A 19,661-nucleotide genomic window follows, 5' to 3' on the forward strand; every position below is an offset into this window, starting at 1 on the left:
ATGCTATGGTTTATTTATTTATTTATTTATTTATTTTAAATTTTTTTTTTTTCAACGTTTATTTATTTTTGGGACAGAGAGAGACAGAGTATGAACGGGGGAGGGGCAGAGAGAGAGGGGGACACAGAATCGGAAACAGGCTCCAGGCTCTGAGCCATCAGCCCAGAGCCCGACGCGGGGCTCGAACTCACGGACCGCGAGATCGTGACCTGGCTGAAGTCGGACGCTTAACCGACTGCGCCACCCAGGCGCCCCTATGGTTTATTTTTTAGGTAGGCAATTCTAAAGGCTCTAATCCATCATTAAGAAGCTTTAGGATAAAAATAAAATACCTCTACAGGATACAAACTGGGCTTCTTGGAACAGTGTGGCACAAAAGGGCACTCAGGAGAGGATGCAAAGGCAGGCATTGCTTGGCTTGTAACAAATAGAAGAGCTGGATACAAAGTGAAGCAGCGCTAATGGCGCGTTCCCTGCTCTGGGCTCCGTCGGCCACTGGGCTCGGCATGAGCAGGGCCGGCTGTCCTCTGGTGCGGGGTCCTCTGCCCAGCACCTCTCCCACGTGTGCTCGTGTGCTCGTCAGGGGAAGCTGAGCGCCCCGGGCCGGGCTCCCTCCCCACCTCCTCTGTCCTTCCCGTCGCACTCTCCTCCGCGGACCACACTTAAAGGTGGAAGCCCAGGCGTGCTTCCCGGTGCAAACCAAGAGACTCTGCCAGAGCTTAAAGGAACAAAAGGATGACGTGGGCTGGCCCGAAGCTGGCCCTTCAGGATGCAGTCATTTTGCAGCGGCAGCTAAGCTGGAGGGTTAGTTTCTGTCTTCCCCAGCGGCCACGAGGCTGGCAGAGGAGGGTGAGGCGGCCGGCACCAGCAGCCTTTTCTGGTGCAGCTCTTCCCACTTACTTCTGTTCGCTGCCACCGAGTCCAGCATGGGCTTCAGTTTCACGTTGACCTTCACCAACGCCTGAAATAAAACAAAAAAAAGGTGGAGGAGAGAGGAACCCGAGTCACTGACATGGTTTTCTAGCTTTCCCTTGTGAGGAGAACGGACACTGGCTGCAAGAAATGAAATGTGATGATTATTTTGGTAAACCCGAGCTATTGGCAAGAAGTAAACATGCATGTAACACCATCGTGCTGCATTAATAGAGCCTGTGCAGAAAATGAAAAAAATAAGGGTGGCTGTGTACTACTCCCAGGGTGCTAGCCCATTAGATTATGATCCTGTTCTAAATCTATATCCAGACAAGACAGGACACAAAATACTCGGCTCACACATGCCTACTTATGTATATTGTTGCCTGCTCTGGACACTCCAGATCTCAACAGACCATGAACTTAAAGCTTTACTAAGATACACCTACCATTGGCTCCACCACGGAGGAGGGGAGGGTTCTGGGTGGACTCATCTGAATAAGAAAGGCCAGATAACATCCCAAGAGAAGAGAAGGTGCTCATTTTTCAAGCTAAGGATCTGGGAGCTGTGCTAAATGAACAGACTGGCATGTGAACACGTATGAAGATGGACGCGAGACAAGAGAAAAAGGAGTGGGGAAGAGAGGGGTTGGGCTGCAGTGAGGGGATGGAAGGGGACACACAGGCAGAGGCCAGAGGCCAAGGATCCAGGGGCTTATTTGCAGGAGACTCTCCTAAATGTTTTCTTTTTTACTTTTGTTGTCTTTGAAAAAGAGTTCCCTACTCCCTAATAGTATAATTTTCCAACCGCTGTCGTGGAACAGAGCAATGAATAAAGCAAGGGTCATGGAGTTGTGCCGGTATTAGCCCATGGAAAGGGAATGCTCCCACTTTGTGCCTTGGGTCTGTGTTCTGTGGCCACAGATCATACCCTTGGTCCCTGTAGACACTTGCAGGTGTGGCGCATTCATCCCAAGGGGAACAAATCCACTGCAATGTCAGCACACCTCCTGCACAACCTTCTCCAAGCAGGGCCTGTGGTTAGGGGGTGGTTGATAGCAAAGCCTCCCAACAAAGAACAGCCCTTCGAGTTGAGGGCGTCACTAGAGGTGACCAGGGACGCTACTGAGCTGTGAGCCCTCCAACCTGGCCGAAGTGGTGACCCTTCACACTGATGTCTCTTAGAGCATATTCCTCAAGAGTGACATTTATCTCACCAACCAACATTTAATTTCAAATCAGCTGTATTAGTGAAATATGAAAATATTTCATATATGAAAATAAAATTCAGGTAGTGATCAAAATCCTCTTTATTGAGAAAAGTGCAGGTGACTGTTTTCTATTCATTGCACAGTGTTTTTATTTGGATGATAGTGTAGGGTAGCAACGAATGCCATGGTTTTATTTAGTATAGTTTGGCACTGGCTCCTCGTCACTCTGATCGAGCCTTTTAATTAAACTGACTACTATAATTCCTATGGAAATTAGTGTTTATATTATTTTCCTGCTACAAAAGCTTTTCTCTAGAACTTATTTTTTTTTAATCCCAGGAGCACAAATTGGAATTTTTTTCTGCCTGAAATGTAATTAAAAACTCATTTGATTACTATATTTCTGGCTCTGTTTTACTTATTAAATTCCTGTAATCAGTTTTCTTTTATGAAGCTGCTGGGAAATGATCTCAAAAACAACACATTTTTCTCTTCCTTGGCAGGTTCCCGAGCATTTACTAAATTACATTCATAGCACCTGCCCATGATTCGAATTACTCCACCAATTTATTCCTTAAACCATTTAAGTTTATTTGGCTTAGCCCCAAACAGACATTTCTTTCCTTTATCTAGCTCTTTGTTCTCCCTCTTGCTTCCTTTGTGGTGAATAAAAACAAAACAAAACAAAACAAAACAAAACAAAACAAAAAACTCCAAACTTTTGGGGAGGTACATATTTCTCAGAATTCTTCCTTCCCTTTATTTCATATTCTCTTTAATTAAACACAGAATTGCTATACTAGAATATCATTTTCCTCTGGCAGGTGCTGGGTCTAGGCAAAAGTAGCAAAAATCCCATCCTGTGCCATCAGTAAGATAATTGCTCCCACTATTTAGAAAGATATGGATATTCCTACAAACTTCTCATCAGCAAGTGACACCTGATGAGTTCTGTGCAAATGCTAACATCTGTCTCGTTTGACTTCCTCATCACTTAGCAAAAGAGAAAGGGGACACTTATCACCTGTCTGCTCAGTCTCCATATACATGCAGAGCAACTAGAAAGGTTATGTACGTTAGTTATGTAGATGTACATGGTGCCGTCAGCCGCGGATGCTGAATCTCTCCTGTGGCATCCCTGCAGTGTGACCATTGCAATGTTTAAACATGCCCACAGGCAGTGAACTAACTACCTCCCAGGTTGTTCTGATTTTGGAATGTTGTTCTTATGTTGAAGTGAAATCTATATCCCTGTAACTTCTACCTAATGGTCCTTGAAGCCAGAATGTACTTGAGCAGGGTAGGACTGATGACTCATGTGCTGCTCCAAGTGTAGGTCAGCGTTGAGACTGACCTAAAAACCCAACTTGGGATGTGCTGCTTATTATCCTTGGGGCAACTATATGGCTATCACGGGGGCTCCCAAACTCACGTCCACTCTGCCTGGCCCACCACAGACACCTTGGGTACTTACTTGCCTGCTCTGGGACAGCCCTGGGCATCTAGTTACCTAAGTGGCTGAGGGACCCCACTTTCTTCATGATTCCATTCACACTCATGTAGGGTGCCCAGCATGTAGGGTTTATTCCACATTTTATTTATGTTTTGAGTAAGCGATATGTTCACATAGTCCAATGGATACAAAGGGTACAAAAGGTACAGTGTAAAATATCCCTTCATCCCCTGCCCCCAGACATTTAGTTTCTTTCCCTAGAGACAACCAAACTTAGTGTATCCTTCAAGAACCATTTTATGTGGAAGCCATATATGAAAGGCCCACAGCTAGTATCATCCTCAATGGGGAAAAATGAAGAATTTTCCCCTAAGGTCAAGAACACGACAGGGATGTCCACTCTCACCACAGTTGTCTACATAGTGTTGGAAGTCTTAGCCTCAGCAGACAAGCAAATGAAATGAAAGGCATCCAAATTGGCAAAGAAGTAGTCAAACTTTCACTCCTCGCAGATGACATGATACTCTACATGGAAAACCCAACAGACTCCACCAAAAAACCACTCGAGCTGATAAACGAATTCAGCAAAGTCACAGGATATAAAATCAATATACAGGCATTGGGTGTATTTCTATACACTGATAATGAGTCAGCAGAAAAAGAAAGCAAGGGATCAATCCTATTTATAATTGCACCCAAACCCATAAAATACCTAGGAATAAACCTAACCAAAGACATAAAAGATCTGTATGCTGAAAACTATAGAGAGCTTATGAAAGAAATTGAAGAAGCCACAAAGAAATGGGAAAACATTCCATGCTCATGGATTGGAAGAACAAATATTGTCAAAATGTTGATAATACCCAAAGCAATCTACACATTCAATGCAAACACTATCAAAGTAACACCAGCATTCTTCTCAGAGCTAGAATAAACAATCCTAAAATTTATATGAAACCACAAAAGCCCCTGGGTAACCAAAGTAATGTTGAAAAAGAAAACCAATGGGGCATCTGGGTAGCTCAGCTGGTTAAGCGTCCGACTTTGGCTTAGGTCATGATCTCGCGCACTCCATGAGTTTGAGCCCCATGTTGGGTTCTGTGCTGACAGCTCAGAGCCTGGAGACTGCTTCAGATTCTGTGTCTCCCTCTCTCTCAGCTCCTCCCCCACTCACGCTCTGTCTTTCTCTCTCAAAAATAAACATTAAAAAAGAAAAAGAAAACCAAAGCTGGAGGCATCACAATCCCAGACTTTAGCCTGTACTACAAAGCTGTAATCATCAAGACAGTATGGTATTGGCACAAAAACAGGCACATAGATCAATGGAATAGAATAGAGAACCCAGAAATGGACCCATAAATATATGGCCGACTTATCTTCGACAAAGCAGGAAAGAGTATCCAATGGAAAAAAAGACAGTCACTTTAGCAAATGGTGCTGGGAGAATTGGACAGCAACATGCAGAAGAATGAAACTGGACCACTTTCTTACACCATACACAAAAAGAAATTAAAGATGGATGAAAGATGTAAATGTGAGACAGGAAACCATCAAAATCCTACAGGAGAAAACAGGCAGCAACTTTTGACCTCAGCTGCAGCAACTTCTTACTTGACATGTCTCCGGAGGCAAGGGAAACAAAAGCAAAACTGAACTATTGGGACCTCATCAAGATAAAAAGCTTCTGCACAGCAAAGGACACAATCAACAAAACTAAAAGGCAACCGACAGAATGGAAGAAGATATTTGCAAACGGCATATCAGATAAAGGGTTAGTATCCAAAATCTATAAAGAACTTATCAAACTCAACACCCAAAAAAACAAATAATCCAGTGAAGAAATGGGCAGAAGACATGACATTTTTTAAAGAAAATATCCAGATGGCAAACAGACACATGAAAAGATGCTCAACATCACTCATCATCAGGGAAATACAAATCAAACCCACAATGAGATACCACCTCACACCTGTCAGAATGGCTAACATTAACAACTCAGGCCACAACAGATGTTGGCGAGGATGTGGAGAAAGGGGAACCTTTTTGCAGTGTTGGTGGGAATGCAAGCTGGTGCAGCCACTCTGGAAAACTGTATGGAGGTTCCTCAAAAAATTAAAAATAGAACTATCCTATGACCCAGCAATTACATTACTAGGAATTTATCCAAAGGATATAACAATGCTGATTTGAATGCTGACTTGAAGGGGCATACAGACCCCAATGTTTGTAGCAGCACTATCAACAATAGCCAAATTGTGGAAAGAGCCCAAATATCCATCAACTGATGAATGGGTTAAGAAGATGTGATACACACACACCTACACACACACACACACACACACACACACACACACAGGAATACTACTCTGTGATGAAAAAGAATGAAATCTTGCCATTTGTAATAATGTGGATGGTACTGGAGGGTATTATGCTATGGGAAATAAGTCAGGCAGAGAAAGACAATACTCATGTCAAATTTGAGAAACTCAACAGATGAACATAGGGGAAGGGAAGAATAAGTTACAAACAGAGAGGGAGGCAAAACATAAGAGATTCTTAAATACAGAGAACAAACTGAGAGTTGCTGGAGGAGAGGTGGGTGGTGGGATGGGTTAAATGGGTGATGGGCATTAAGGAGGACACTTTTCGGGATGAGCACTGGGTGTCATATATAAGAGATGAATCACTGGGTTCTACTCCTGAAGCTAAGACTACACTGTATGTTAACTAACTTGAACAAAAAAGAAAAAGAAAAAAAAAAAGGAAAAGAAACGTTTTATGCGGTTGCCTGAGTGGGTCAGTTGCATCCAACTCTTGATTTCGGCTCAGGTCAAGATCTTGCACTCTCTGAGTTTGAGCCCCACGTTGCGCTCTGTGCCAACAGTGTGGAGCCTGCTTGGGATTCTCTCTCTCTCTTTCTCTCTCTGCCCCTTCCCAATGTGTACACAGGCACTCTCTCTCTCTCTCAAAATAAATAAACATTAAAAGCGAAACATTTTATGTATATGTAAGCACATATAAAAAATATATACATATGCATATGTATATATGTATACATATGATACTTTATACATATGTATAATGTATATGTGTGTATGTGTATAATTAAGTTGATTTTCCTATCATTTCAGATGTTTCTTTCAGAGACAGAGTGAAATCAAAATTTTGTGGAGCATTATTATGATGCTTGAGTGAGCACAAGGGTACTATGTAGAAATTAGTACCTGGAGTATAGAGAGGAGAGGGACCAAATTCTAATTTTCTATTGTTATGACACTGAGTGTTTCTTCTGCAGAACTTAATCTGCTGTGAATCCCATTTCTTGTAGTTTTCCTCTGAAAAACTGTAGTTTTCATTTCTAGAAGTTTGAGTTGGGCATTTTTTATATCTTCCATGACTGTGATTATCATGCTTGGTCTTTCCTCTACCCTTTGAACATATAAAACATAATAAGTGTCTTAATGTCCTTCTCTATCAATTCTATGATCTGTATCATTTCTGAGTCTGTATGGATTGGTTTTTCTCATTATTACAGGCCAAGTTTTCTTGCTTCTTTGCATGCCTGGTAATCTTGATTGGATATTAGGCATGGTGAATTTTATGTTGTTGGGTGATGGATTTTTATTTGCTTATCTATTTATTGATGTTTGCATTTCTTTAAATATTTTTCAGTTTTGTTCTGGAATGCAGTTAGGTTACTTGGAAATTATTTGGTCCTCTGAGGTTTGCTTTTAAGCTTTGCTAGGTAGGTCCAGAGCAGCCTTTAGTCGGGTTAATTTGGGTCCACTACTGAGACAATAACCTTCTGAGAACCGGACCCAGTACCTCATATATTTCAACGTTTTTCTTTAATATTCTGCCTGGGGGAGCATGGACGATTCCCCAGCCTGTGGGAGCTCTGAGGATTATTCCACTTGCTCCCTTTTGCTGTTCTTTCCTCAGCCTCAGCAGTTTCCCCGCATGCATGTAGTGAACAGCGCTGAAGACTCATAGGGGTGCTCTGCAGATCTCTGGAACTCTCTCTCGTGTAACTATCTCTTCTCTTGTCCTCTTCCCTGGGAACTCCAGCCCCTGGGGCTCCACAGGCCCCTGGCTCTGCCTCCTCAACTCCGTGAGCCCACTGGGCCCTGGCTGGGATTCTCTCCCTGTGTTGTCACCTGGAAGCTGTCTCCAGTAGTAAGGAGTAAGCTAAGATCATCGTAGGGCTCACTCCATTCGTTCTCCTCTCTCAGGAATCTCCATATTGTGCTGCATGCTGCCTGTTTCCACTGTCTGTAGAACTTAATCTGCTCCATGGTTTCCCCCCTGTCACTCTATCATGGCCAGCAGTGGAAGTCCCTTATCACTGGTTTTAAATAGCTGTTTTGAGTACTCTCCCATGACCTCCCATGGAGAGTGGAAATAAGGCCTTTTATCTTTGTAACTCTAGTTCCTACCACAGTGACTCCAGGGAACAAGAGTCTTCCCTCTCTGCCCACAGAGCAGTGGCAGGAAGAAGGGGTGAGTCTAGGAGAGCGGCCAGTGGCTGAGAGCAGGGTCAGGACATTCTGACCTGCTACAGAATCCTGCTGTAAAAACAAACCCAGAATGACCCTCTTGGGAAAGAATATAGTATTTTCTCTTATTACCATTATTCCTGGGACCGTGTTTTTATCAGCTTGCCAAGCTGCTGGGAGTCAGATTCTGGCCCTGTTTTCCCTCAGCCATCATGATCCATGTCTGCTATCATCTGGCCCAGTGTGTGCTTATTCTTGACCACAATCCCTTCTTAGAACCCAACTGCTGGATAGGTGGGGCACATGGGGGACAAGGGAATAAACAAAGAGAAAGCCACATTCTTAGAACAGGTCACTACTCCTATACTCTGTTGCTGGAAGGGGGCGGGGAGCATAAAGGAACACCAGCAAATTAAAACCACATTTGTCTTTGAATTTGAAAATGTCCAACTATGTCATTAGTACCTTTTCAAAACTTTGAGGGAGTTACCTGAGCTGACTCTTCATTTATTTTTTTGAAAGGCCAAAGAGAGATGTTTTCACGTCCTGTGGTCGAATTGTATATATTCAGAGTGCTGGCACTAAGAGTTAGTATTTTCTGCCTTCCCCCATCTCCACCTTACCCAAGAGAAATATTCGGAAACTAAGGAGTACAATACATGGTAGAAAACAATGAATTTAAAGGATTTCTTTAATATCAATTTTTGATAAAATATAAAATTAGACTTGGAGCCCATCTTGACTATCTGAGGTGATATCCCTGTCATGAAGATATGATCACTTTACTACCATGATTATTTACTTTCTGAGTGAAAATGTCCAAAAGCCCATTTGGGGTTGGTGTTTTGAAATGGAAAACCACTGGTGATATGACCAGTTGGTGTCATCATGCTCAGACCTTCTCAACAGGAAGGGCAAGAGAGCACGCAAGTGGTGGCAGGCCCCGAGATTCCCTTGAATTCATGTGCCTGGATGGTCACACGTGCAAAGAGCGTCTCAGGAGGAACAAAGGAGGCTTCTCCTTAAGGTATGTAACTTCGGAAAGAAGTGGCCAATTGTGGGAGCAAATCCACACTCTTCAGTTGTTCAGCCGCTACCTTTCTGGGCCCCCAAAGGTTAAGATTATTCATGATTTAACCTGACACATTCCTGAATTTTACATGTCGGGCTGCACTGAGGCAGTTGGCTAAGAATCGTGTTTGGCTTTGCCAGCCTCCTACTCTTCTATCATGTTGCAAGGGTCACAGGCAGTGAACTCTTTGTCCAGAACTGAACTCATCGCCTTCCTCCAAACATTCCTTTGCTGTTCGGTTTACTGTGTCAGAGAGCTGAGCATCGTCACCTCCACCTAACTGCTCAAGACGGAAATCTATGGGTCATCCATGACATCTCCCTCTTCCCCCCACATCCAAATGGTCACCGAGTCCTGTCAACCCTGTGCCCAAAGTGTCATTGTGTGTCAGTCTCTTGCCATGTCTACAACCCTGGTTTAGATCACCATCATCTTCTCAACGGCTCTAACCTGGCTGCCTGCCCTCCCCTTCCTCCTGTTCAATTAACTGCCCACATTGTAGCCACAGATCCCAGCTCATCACTCTCTACCCTGAGCCTTTCAGTGGCTTCCATTTGATTTGACTGTGCTGGAAGGACCCTACCTGAAAAGAGAATTATGGTATTAGAAGAGAATAAAATCTAGGAACAAAACAGAAGAGAGAGAGAGAAAAAAAAAAAAAAAAAAAAAACCTCATAAAACCCAAGGAAAAGCTTGGGTTATGCTACGAAAGCAGAGTTTTGAAATGCCAAAATAAGCCCATCAAGTTTTCTAGAAAACCTGCAGTTCACATCTTTCTATGCATTTTAACGTTTTCCTGAGTAGAAAATCATAAGCCGAATTCCGCATGGTATGTTTGGCAGGGGAGTCGCCGAAATGTTAGTTACTACATGTGAGAGCAGATGGAGCTGGCTGTGGGGTCCAGATGGGAGGCAGCAAACAGATTCCTTCTAAACCCCACTCCTTCCCTCCCCAGTTCAATGGCCTCTGAAACTCAAGGTTGTGTAAAAATTAATTTGCATTAAATTGCTTAAGATAATGTATTAACTGCCAAAGGAGGCTTCCAGCAGTTTTTAAAACTTGCTTTGAAAAACAAATAATCAAACAATGATGGTGAACACAGAAGCAAGCCAGGACTACTTTGAATAAATGTTTTTAAACCTTCACATTAAAGATACCAGCTTTAGGGGCGCCTGGGTGGCTCAGTCGGTTAATCAACTGACTTCGGCTCAGGTCATGATCTCACGGTTTGTGAGTTCGAGCCCCGCATCGGGCTCTGTGCTGACAGCTCAGAGCCTGGAGCCTGTTTCAGATTCTGTGCCTCCCTCTCTCTCTGGCTCCCCCCACCCTCTCATGCTCTGTCTCTCTCTTTCTCTCAAAAATAAATAAACATTAAAAAAAAATGATACCAGCTTTAAAATAAATCTTTAGTGTGTAATTTGCTCAAGTCAGAAAGTTAATAATAACCATGTACATATGTTATACACATACCTATGCCAGGCACTGTGTCCTACTGGGTTCTTCCAGGCTAGAATGCAATGGTCTTCAAAGGGCTCTAGCCTTATGACTTCTGCCCCCAGAAATAACCTGAGATTGAAACCCCCATCAGACTTTGAACTGGTGGCTGGCATAAGGAAGTCTCAGCTTCCTCAGCACACAAAGTTGCTGCTGACACTCACTGGGCAGTACTCTTTACCCAAATTAATGAGGGCCAGAGATCAAGCTAGCAGTCATCTCCATTCTCTTTGAACGCCCAGAGTCTGCCAAAGAGACTCTTTAAAAGGTTGGTTATTCTTAGCCTGCCACGTTATGGGGACTCAGAAAATGCTAACAGTAGATGCCAACTCTCTCTGGTGGCAAAGTCAGCAGGCCTATGGAATTTCAGCTTCCAAGGAAGGAATACTCAAAGGAATTGGGAGGCGGCATCCAGACAGCCTGCATTTTCCCTGTGGACCAGGTAAGCTCTGACAGAAAGGACAAACAGCAACTAGCTGTTACTCCCTCCTTAATGGAAGTTCAATATTACTCCATGTTTGTCATGTTGGGTGAGATGTTTTTTCCATTTGGAAAAACTTTTTCTATATATGTGATACCTACTCTGTAGATCTGTTATTATTCAGCACTAACAGACTGGCTGTGTCCAAATTTTGCAAATGCCAAAAAATATTGTCAGATCTTTCTGAAAAATTTTTAGTGATATTTGAGATCTTAAAACCTAAATAATGTGAGACAGTTACCCGAATAGCAGTAAAGATGATAGACCCACAGAGGTAATGCTTAGTATGAGGGCATGCGAGCTCATTAGAATCCAATGTAAGAATGATTCAGATCTGTAATCAGAATCCAAAGGGCACAGTCTGGCCAAGTGATAACACTGATGTTTGTAGCATTGACGTCTAATATCCTGAGAGCTAATTACAGTACTAGTAATAACTTAGAGATCCTTTTCTTTCCAAGGTGCGAGGCAGGTACCTGTGAAAATGACAATGCAAAAATGCGTGATGCAATTTTCTCTCTCTGTTTTCTTCCCTTTTCTGTCATTTCCTTCCTGACCTCTCAGGTTACTTGTTTTGCTTATTTTACTTATATGCTCAAGGGATTCCTTTGTGGAAAATTGTATTTACAAATGACATTAACATTCTGAATTAATGAGGCAGGAATTTTAGTCTCCTTGGACTAACAGCATTGTTATTTCCATTATAACATCTACTGGGCCAGGCCAGGACCGTTAATGAGAGAAATGGGCTTCACGAGACAGTTGGAGGGTGAGGCCAATGGCAAATGGGATGTTTTACAGTTTTTAAAAAAATTTTTTTATGTTTGTTTATTTTTGTGAGAGAGAGACAGACAGAGTGCAAGATGGGGGGGGGGGGCAGAGAGAGAGGGAGACACAGAACCAAAAGCAGGCTCCAGGCCCTGAGCTGTCAGCACAGAGCCCAACACAGGGCTTGAACCCACGAACCACAAGATCATGACCTGAGCCGAAGTCAGATGCTTAACCGACTGAGCCACCCAGGCACCCCAATGTTTTATAGTTTTAAAAACAGTGTTCAACTGAATGAAACATGTCTGCGGGCTGAATCTATTCTGTGTGCTGTCCATCTGCCTGCTGGGACAGACAGTAAGACCATCTTGCCAAAATGAACAAACCCCTGGGTACTGAATGTGTCCCATGCTCCAGGCTCCACACGAGGACTTCCCCATACGTGGGCTGATTAAATGTCACAACAGCACTGTGAGATTGGTGTTGTGGATCCTGTTTTGACAGATGAGGAACCTTTGACTGGGGAAATTAAATTAAAGGAGCCAAAGGGTACATGGTGAAAATACAGCAGAGCTGGGATGTCAGTGGTGGCCTGCCCGAGGACAAAGTCCACGGTATCTTCCACGAGCGACCTCACTGCGACGCTGGTATTGACAAGTGTTTCTTTCACCTAACTGCAGTGTCAGAGAGTGGAGTGACTCTTGTTCTGGTGTTCGGGACACTGTCTCAGGACCAATCCACAGGAGGGAGACAGCTTCACTGGGGAATGAAGAAACACCACCTCCCAAACATTAAGTGTAGACAGTGAATCTTTTATCTGTGACTCATCTACTCTGCCCTGCCCTGGGAAAATAAAACAAGGGTTTTAAGTAGTAAATAACAGGCAGGCTCAAAGACAGCTTGCGTAAATGGGAGCAAGGAGAACCCGTCTCTTCTGTTATAATGAGCCCCTCTAGGATACTGTCCTAGGTTATCCTGTTGGTTGAGTTTTCAGAGCACATTGGTAGCTAATCAATCATGTTCACTGTGTAGGCAACATCTGACTTGGAAGGAACAGCTGCTGACCCAGAAGCCACAGCCTTTGATGAATGGGGCTTCATATAAGAGGTGGTTGGAACGTGTAACTAAAACACAGCCACATGGTAACAATCCACCTCTCCAGGCACCAGAATGTTTTCTGGTAAAACCATGCCACCCGAGATTTTACAGAAATATATAAAGTCTATTAATTTTTTTTTGCTAAGTTCAATGTGTAAGAAAGATCATTTAAACATTTTTAGTTTCTTGAGCTACAAGCATTTGTTTACTACACATTTTGTGTAGGCTTCTCATGTACCTTGAGTCCTAGAGTTCTCCAAACATAATGGATGGGGTGCCTGTGTGGGAGAGGGTTGTACAAATACAGAATTGTAATTCCATGCCCTTGGTGTGAATGGTGTTCTGAGAAAGGTACTATGGGGCCTTCAAGAATGGATTCTAGAATACTCTAGTAACATTTGCTCTTCTATTTTTTAGCTTATATTTAGGAGTCTTAAAAGAGTCAAAACACTAATTATCAGTACTGATGAACTGCTTAGTGAGCATCATGCAGATGAATATGGAACATTTCTTGTGAGGCTTTAAAGGTGGTTCTCATGCCCAGTACCACATAAACTCAGGTTTGAGACAGGGAGGAGCTCTCAAAGCCTGTGCACCCCAGTGTCCTAGATCTACAAAGGACCGAATCCACAGCATCCATGAGAAATGCAAGATCTTTGGAACAAAAATCCTCTATTACTTTGGTGGTCTCTCTCCATATAGTAAGAGAATCTTCTTTTTCTTAATTTTATAAGATAATAAAGAAAGTGAGATTTTTGGAGAAAAAGAATAGGAAGACAAGAAAAGGAGTAAAAAAGGTGTATTTTACACACACCACTGAGTGTAGGAGGAGGATGGTGTTTCACTAGCTGGCCTTCTCCTTGTCCAAAGAAAGAGGCCAATCTGTCCACTTAAAGGCCTGGTTGAGGGTATGTTATTGTGGCTCTTCTTTAATTACATTGCTAAATTTCCAAAAAGCTAACATATGGAAAAAGTCTGTATGTGTGGGGATGGCAGGACCAAAACCCTGAATATTTTTTATTACATTATTAAGGTACAGTTTAAGGATGGGAACATTAGAATTTTATAAATAGAAACTTTCTAATGAGCAACAATTTTTTATCTTTTCAATGTTAGTGAGTTTTACAGTAATCTACCTTTCAAACATTGAGCATTTAAAATTAAATAAGCATCCCAGGGGCATCTGGGTGGCTCAGTTGATTAACACGTCCGATTTGGCTCAGGTCATGATCTCATAGCTCGTGAGTTCGAGCCCCGCATCGGGCTCTGTGCTGACAGCTCAGAGCCTAGAGCCTGCTTCAGATTCTGTGTCTCCCTCTCTCTCTGCCCTTCCCCTGCTTGTTCTCTCTCTCTCTCTCAAAATAAATAAACATTAAAAATAAATTAAAAATAAATAAAATTAAATAAGCATCCCAAATAAAAAGACAAACTAAATTTGTTTTTGAACTAAATTCTGAAGCTTCTATGGAAAGATAAATAAAAATGCTTAGAAAATACTGAAAGATTAATGCTGAAGGTGACACTCGGCTTATCATTAAAACATTTAATTAAAGTAGTATGACTAGGTGACAGATTGATAGAACAGAATGGAAAGACTAAGAATAGAATTAAATTCAAAGGAATTTAGTATATGATAGAGGTGACCTTTTATTATTATTTTTATTGATGTTTTTATTTATCTTTGAGACAAAGAGAAAGCACGAGCTGGGGAGGGGCAGAGAGAGAGGGAGACAGGAACTGAAGCAGGCTCCAGGCTGAGAGCAGAGAACCCGATGTGGGACTCGAACTCACAGGCAGTGAGATCATGACCTAAGCCAAAGTCAGAGGCTTAGCTGACTGAGCCACCCAGGTACCCGTAGGTGACCTTTTAAATCCTAAGGAAAAAGACTAGTCAAAGCTGATGGGAAAACTGGGGAGCCATCTGAAAACCTAAAGTTGGATCCTGAGCTCAAACTTTACATCCAACAAAATAAAATACAACCAGATGAATCAGAGATACAAATATATATATATAGACACACACACACACAAATATGTATATATATATATATATATATATATATATATATATATATATATACACACACACACACAGACACACATAAAACATACATAAAATACTAAAGGACGGCCTGAGAAAAGTTTTTAAATTTTCTCATTTTACAATGAGAAAATAATGCTACATAAGACATAAAATCCAGAAGCCATAAAAGAAAAGATTCATGAATTTGGCTGCACAAAATCAATGTATTTCTTTATCACATAAATAAAGTGAAAAGGTAAATGACAACCTGGAAAAATATTTGCCACTTTGGCTACAGATAAAGGTATATTTCTCTAATACATAGTGAACCCTTACAAATGAAAAAGAAATGACCATCAGCTTACAAGAAAACAGAAAAATATGAAGAGATTACAGAAAAAAATACAAATGGCTCCTAAGTAAGTAAGTCTATACTAAAGATATGATGAGACTCATTTATGAGATGGAAAATGCAAATAAAAACTACAATGAGATAGGATTTACAGTATCAAATTGGCAAAATTCCAGAAGTTTGAAAACACAGTGTATTGGTAAGGGTGTGGAGAGAGAGGCATCTCACATATTGGTGGTGGGAATATAAATTGGTTTGTTCACACTCTCCAGAGGAAAAGTTGGCAGCATCTATCAAAATTTCAAATGCCTGTATACCAAATGGCCAGTAATTCTACTTCTGAGTACATATCCTACAACTAAAGTGTGAAGATGTTGCATTCACAAGGATATTTATTGCACAATGAACTATTAGAAACTATTAGGAATGACATCAGTGTCCTTAAATAATTAAGTAATTATTGGCCAAATATTTTATTCTCCATCTTTAAAACCTAATACTCTGTGACCATCAAAAAGATGGAGGCAGCTGCTGTATGGGCACCGAAAAGGAAAATCTCAAAAATATATTAAGTGTGAAAAACGAGATACGGAGCAAGACATACTTACGCTCACATATATGTACACATGCATATATACACATGTACACACACATGTATATACATATATATGAGCAGAGTGTGTGTGCATACATACTGTATTAGAAAGCACGGTGTATGAGCATTACATATAAAAACAGTGTAAAGCCCACTGTACTTATGCTTTCCTACAGATTGTCTTTAGATGCATATATGGGAAAGTTGGTTAAAGGTGGTGGCCCTGAGGGAGGTGACTGGGAGACAGAAGTCTGAGGAAGGATCACTTTTCTCTAATACGTCTGTGCCTTTTGAATTCTGTTCACTGGATGTGTATAAACTCTTTGGCAGTAAAATATTTTATTCAAAAATTTTATCATGAACCGGTAAAGGGAGCAGCAACCTTTGATCATGTGTTAGAATTATTAAATAACAGGTCATCCACCTGATGGTTAATGGTGAAAGAAGGCCTATAAGTACAAAGATAAAGAAGAGAAATGCTTACATGAAGATCAAAATAATTCAGTGTTTCACCACCACACTTCAGAAATTATTTCAGTACCTTAATTATACGTCACCCTAGTGTCATGTGTCTATTATTCGACAGTGTGATAACCCCTCCCCCACCCCACTCACCAGTCCACATCACAGATAAGGGCCGACTACCTCATTGATCCCAAACATTTCCTCTGAGAAGCGATCAATGTCCCCTGCCAGGCCATTAAATAGATTTTGAAAAACTCTTCAATCCGTATCAGTCTCATATCCTTATTTAGTTGCTCAAATTTGCCCTCAGCTGGGAATTGTCCAGGCAACTGTGATTCTGTTGTGTTCGCCACTCATTTGAAGGGCCCCATCCATCATCATTTCTAGGCCTTTTCTGATGCAATGTAGCTTGTTCTTTGTCTTTCTTAAAAACTGAATGGCTGTTAAATTATCCATTTATCTTCCTTCAGATTTTCTGTTCAGTTTCTCAGGCCCTCTCAGGGCTGTCTTTTCTACCTTGTTTGCTGACTTTTCATTCCATTTCCCCCGTTCTCCCAGGCATCTTGCTTCACCATGCTGTCCTTCCAAACAAACTCCCTGGTTTGATCTGCTTTCTGCTTGTTTGCAATCTGCATCACTACTCAGGTGGACTTCCTTTTCAACTCTTGTCCCTTCAGGATAGCTTTGAGAACTTTGAGATCATATGTTTCCAGTTTTCCCCGTAGATGGCAAGGTGTATTGGACAAACCATAACCGAAGGGAAAAGTCTAAACCAGCTTTGCCACTGTTAAGTTGGGTCACAAGGGACCTTTCAGGGTTTCACCTTCCCGACCTGTAGATGATCTGCAAGCTCACTTCTAGTCAAGTGTCTTCGGATCACAACAGCATCTCCTTTCTGTGTAGGTAAGGTGGACCCACTAAGGACGTGAGGTTTGTGTAATGTTAAGGCTCGCACACACACTCCTCAGGGGCAGCGAGCGGGAACCCAGATTTGGAAGCAGAAAGAATCTAAGCTCTGTCACTTAATATCTGTGTCTTTTCTCCAGCCTCAGCTTTCACATCTGAAAAGAGGACAATAGTAGTATCTGGCTTGATATCGCTAAGAGGATTAAATCAGGTGATGCTGGGAAAGTCTGGTGCCTGGCACACAGTAAGTGCTCAAGAATGTTGTTAGTGAGCTAGGCAGTTTGGCTGTTATCATCCAAATTTACAACACAGGCCACTGAAGCTTAGAGGTGATATTAATGGCAGTAACAATGTATGGAGTGCTTTAACGTTTGATGTTTACTCTTCCCAAAGCATTTCCACATGCCTCAGCTCCTTTGGTTCGGACTCTTGGAAAGGGTGATGTTAACTATCACCAATTCCCTTTGCTCCAAGAAGAGAGTTACTTTGCAAGGCCAAAGACGTTTAACAAGTAGAGAGTGGAGTTACTCTCAGTCAAACCTACAAACCTGTGGAGATCACCATAAAAAGAAGTCTGAGGATAGCAAGCTTTAGGTTTTATGAGTGTAGAGGGCAGATTTGAAAGAGGATGGTTATAAAAACACTCAGCATCTCCTGCCTCGTCTTAGGTCTCATTTCTGTTTCCCTCTGTCTCTTACTTCTCTGTAGGTCTCTGTGGCTCTTTCTCCTTTCCTGTTTAGTTTTTGGCTGGTCAGGGCATCTGTAGCACTAAGATTACAGACGACGTATTAAGTCAAGGACGTGGAGAATTACTCTTCCTTTTCCATTATTTTATGGTTCTATAGTTTATCCCTCCCTTTGCTTGTAGGAGGCAGCCGCTCATACGCTGAAACTCCCCCTAATTCACTGGGGCGATTGCGAACAGCAAGTATAACCTCCCTAGTTTCTCAGGCGTGAAATAAAGACAGAAATGCTAACACCCGCCACAGGGCAACTCCGGAATGGCGGGTTATTTCAGGGCACGCCGAAAGCACCAGATGCGGAGGGAACGCAAGATCTTCCTAGCGAAACCCACTCTTTCCCATTTCCCCGTACCCTGGATGTGTTGCTCAGGCCGTCCCGTGGGGGCTCCAAGCAGCTGAGTAACAGCTTGCACCAGAGCGGAGGTGGGTGGCACTGAACATGCGCTGGGCACGACTGCTGAGTAACAGAGACAATGAACGCAAGTAAGTCTAATGTGCCAATAAAGGAAAATGCAAAGGGTCCTCCGAAGCTGCGGTATCTACCTCCTGGGAGTAAAGAGGGGTTTACCGGGAGCCTGTCATCCGAGCAGCTTCCTAAAGTAACAGTAGGGTTTTCTGGGGGAGAAGACGGAAAGGTACATGTGGCAGTGATAGCTGTGCGAGCAAAGGCACAGGGTGCGAGCGTGCATGCACGTGCGCGCGCGCATGTGTAACGTCAGTGGAGAAGCACTTTGGGAAATGGCTGGTGGCCAGTTACATCCAGAGCACAGGGTAGGGAGGAAGGAGTGAGAGGTGAGCACAGGGAGGTCAAAGGTACCAGCTTAGAGTTTTTCCTCCAGTGATGGGGAGGGAGAGTCTGAAGGACCCACAGCCAAAGCTGCTTTAGGAAGGTAACTCCAGTGTTTATTTGGAACATCGGACCGAGGGGGTGAAGTGGGAGAGCGGCTGCTGAGCCTGACAAGGTCTGAGTGGTGGCAGCTGGCAGTGGGGACAGTTAGGAGAACCCTTCTTAGTAGAGGGTCCAGAGGAGGGAGAAAAATCATGATGTGGCAACTGGAAAATAATAACCCGCATTTGGTTTCGTTTTAGAACATATTTCTTGTCTTATTGAGATATTAGGGTTTTTTGAAGTTGGCTTTTTTTTTTTTTTGGATTTACGGTTTATTCTGAATTCCTTTTTGCCTTCGTGTTTCTTGATTTGCTTCCATTCCATCACAGTGGAGGCTTTCCTGAAACGTACTGTGGCCCTTACCTGTTTGCATACTTCAGAGCAAGGCACTGAGACCATCCACAGCATTGTGCCCAGTGGGGAGGAGAGGCAGGAGAGGCTGTTGCTGACTGGTGGGCTTCATTTGAAGGGCATCGTATGGGGGGAGTTGACTCTTTCACTGAGAGCATCCCAGGTGCAAGTACATGAGGATCTTTTCTCTGAGGCCACCGTTTCCCTAAAAAGGAATCCTACTTTGCTGCTTCTGGACAGGTCTGGCCGCTGGTGTCCTGGGTACAGGGGATGGGGTCCAGCCAGTCATTCAATAGGCTTTTAATTTGAGCCACGAATTCTCCAAATGAGGGCTCTGTGGGAAGAGCTCTCT

General features: G+C 42.7%; 1 protein-coding gene across 2 annotated transcripts in view; it reads right to left on the bottom strand.

Annotated features, from left to right (window-relative positions):
* Window positions 1-265: 265 nt before the first annotated feature.
* PDE11A (phosphodiesterase 11A) overlaps window positions 266-19,661 on the bottom strand; it is a 405,024-nt gene continuing 385,628 nt past the window's right edge. For both annotated transcript variants that reach the window (XM_045480319.1, XM_045480318.1), the window contains exon 20: window positions 266-961. In XM_045480319.1, the coding sequence (XP_045336275.1) occupies window positions 806-961 (156 nt within the window). In that variant the 3' untranslated portion in view covers window positions 266-805. The remainder of the gene's footprint in view (window positions 962-19,661) is intronic.

Source organism: Leopardus geoffroyi, chromosome C1 (assembly GCF_018350155.1).
Source record: "Leopardus geoffroyi isolate Oge1 chromosome C1, O.geoffroyi_Oge1_pat1.0, whole genome shotgun sequence".
In the NCBI taxonomy this organism is placed as follows: Eukaryota; Metazoa; Chordata; class Mammalia; order Carnivora; family Felidae; genus Leopardus; species Leopardus geoffroyi.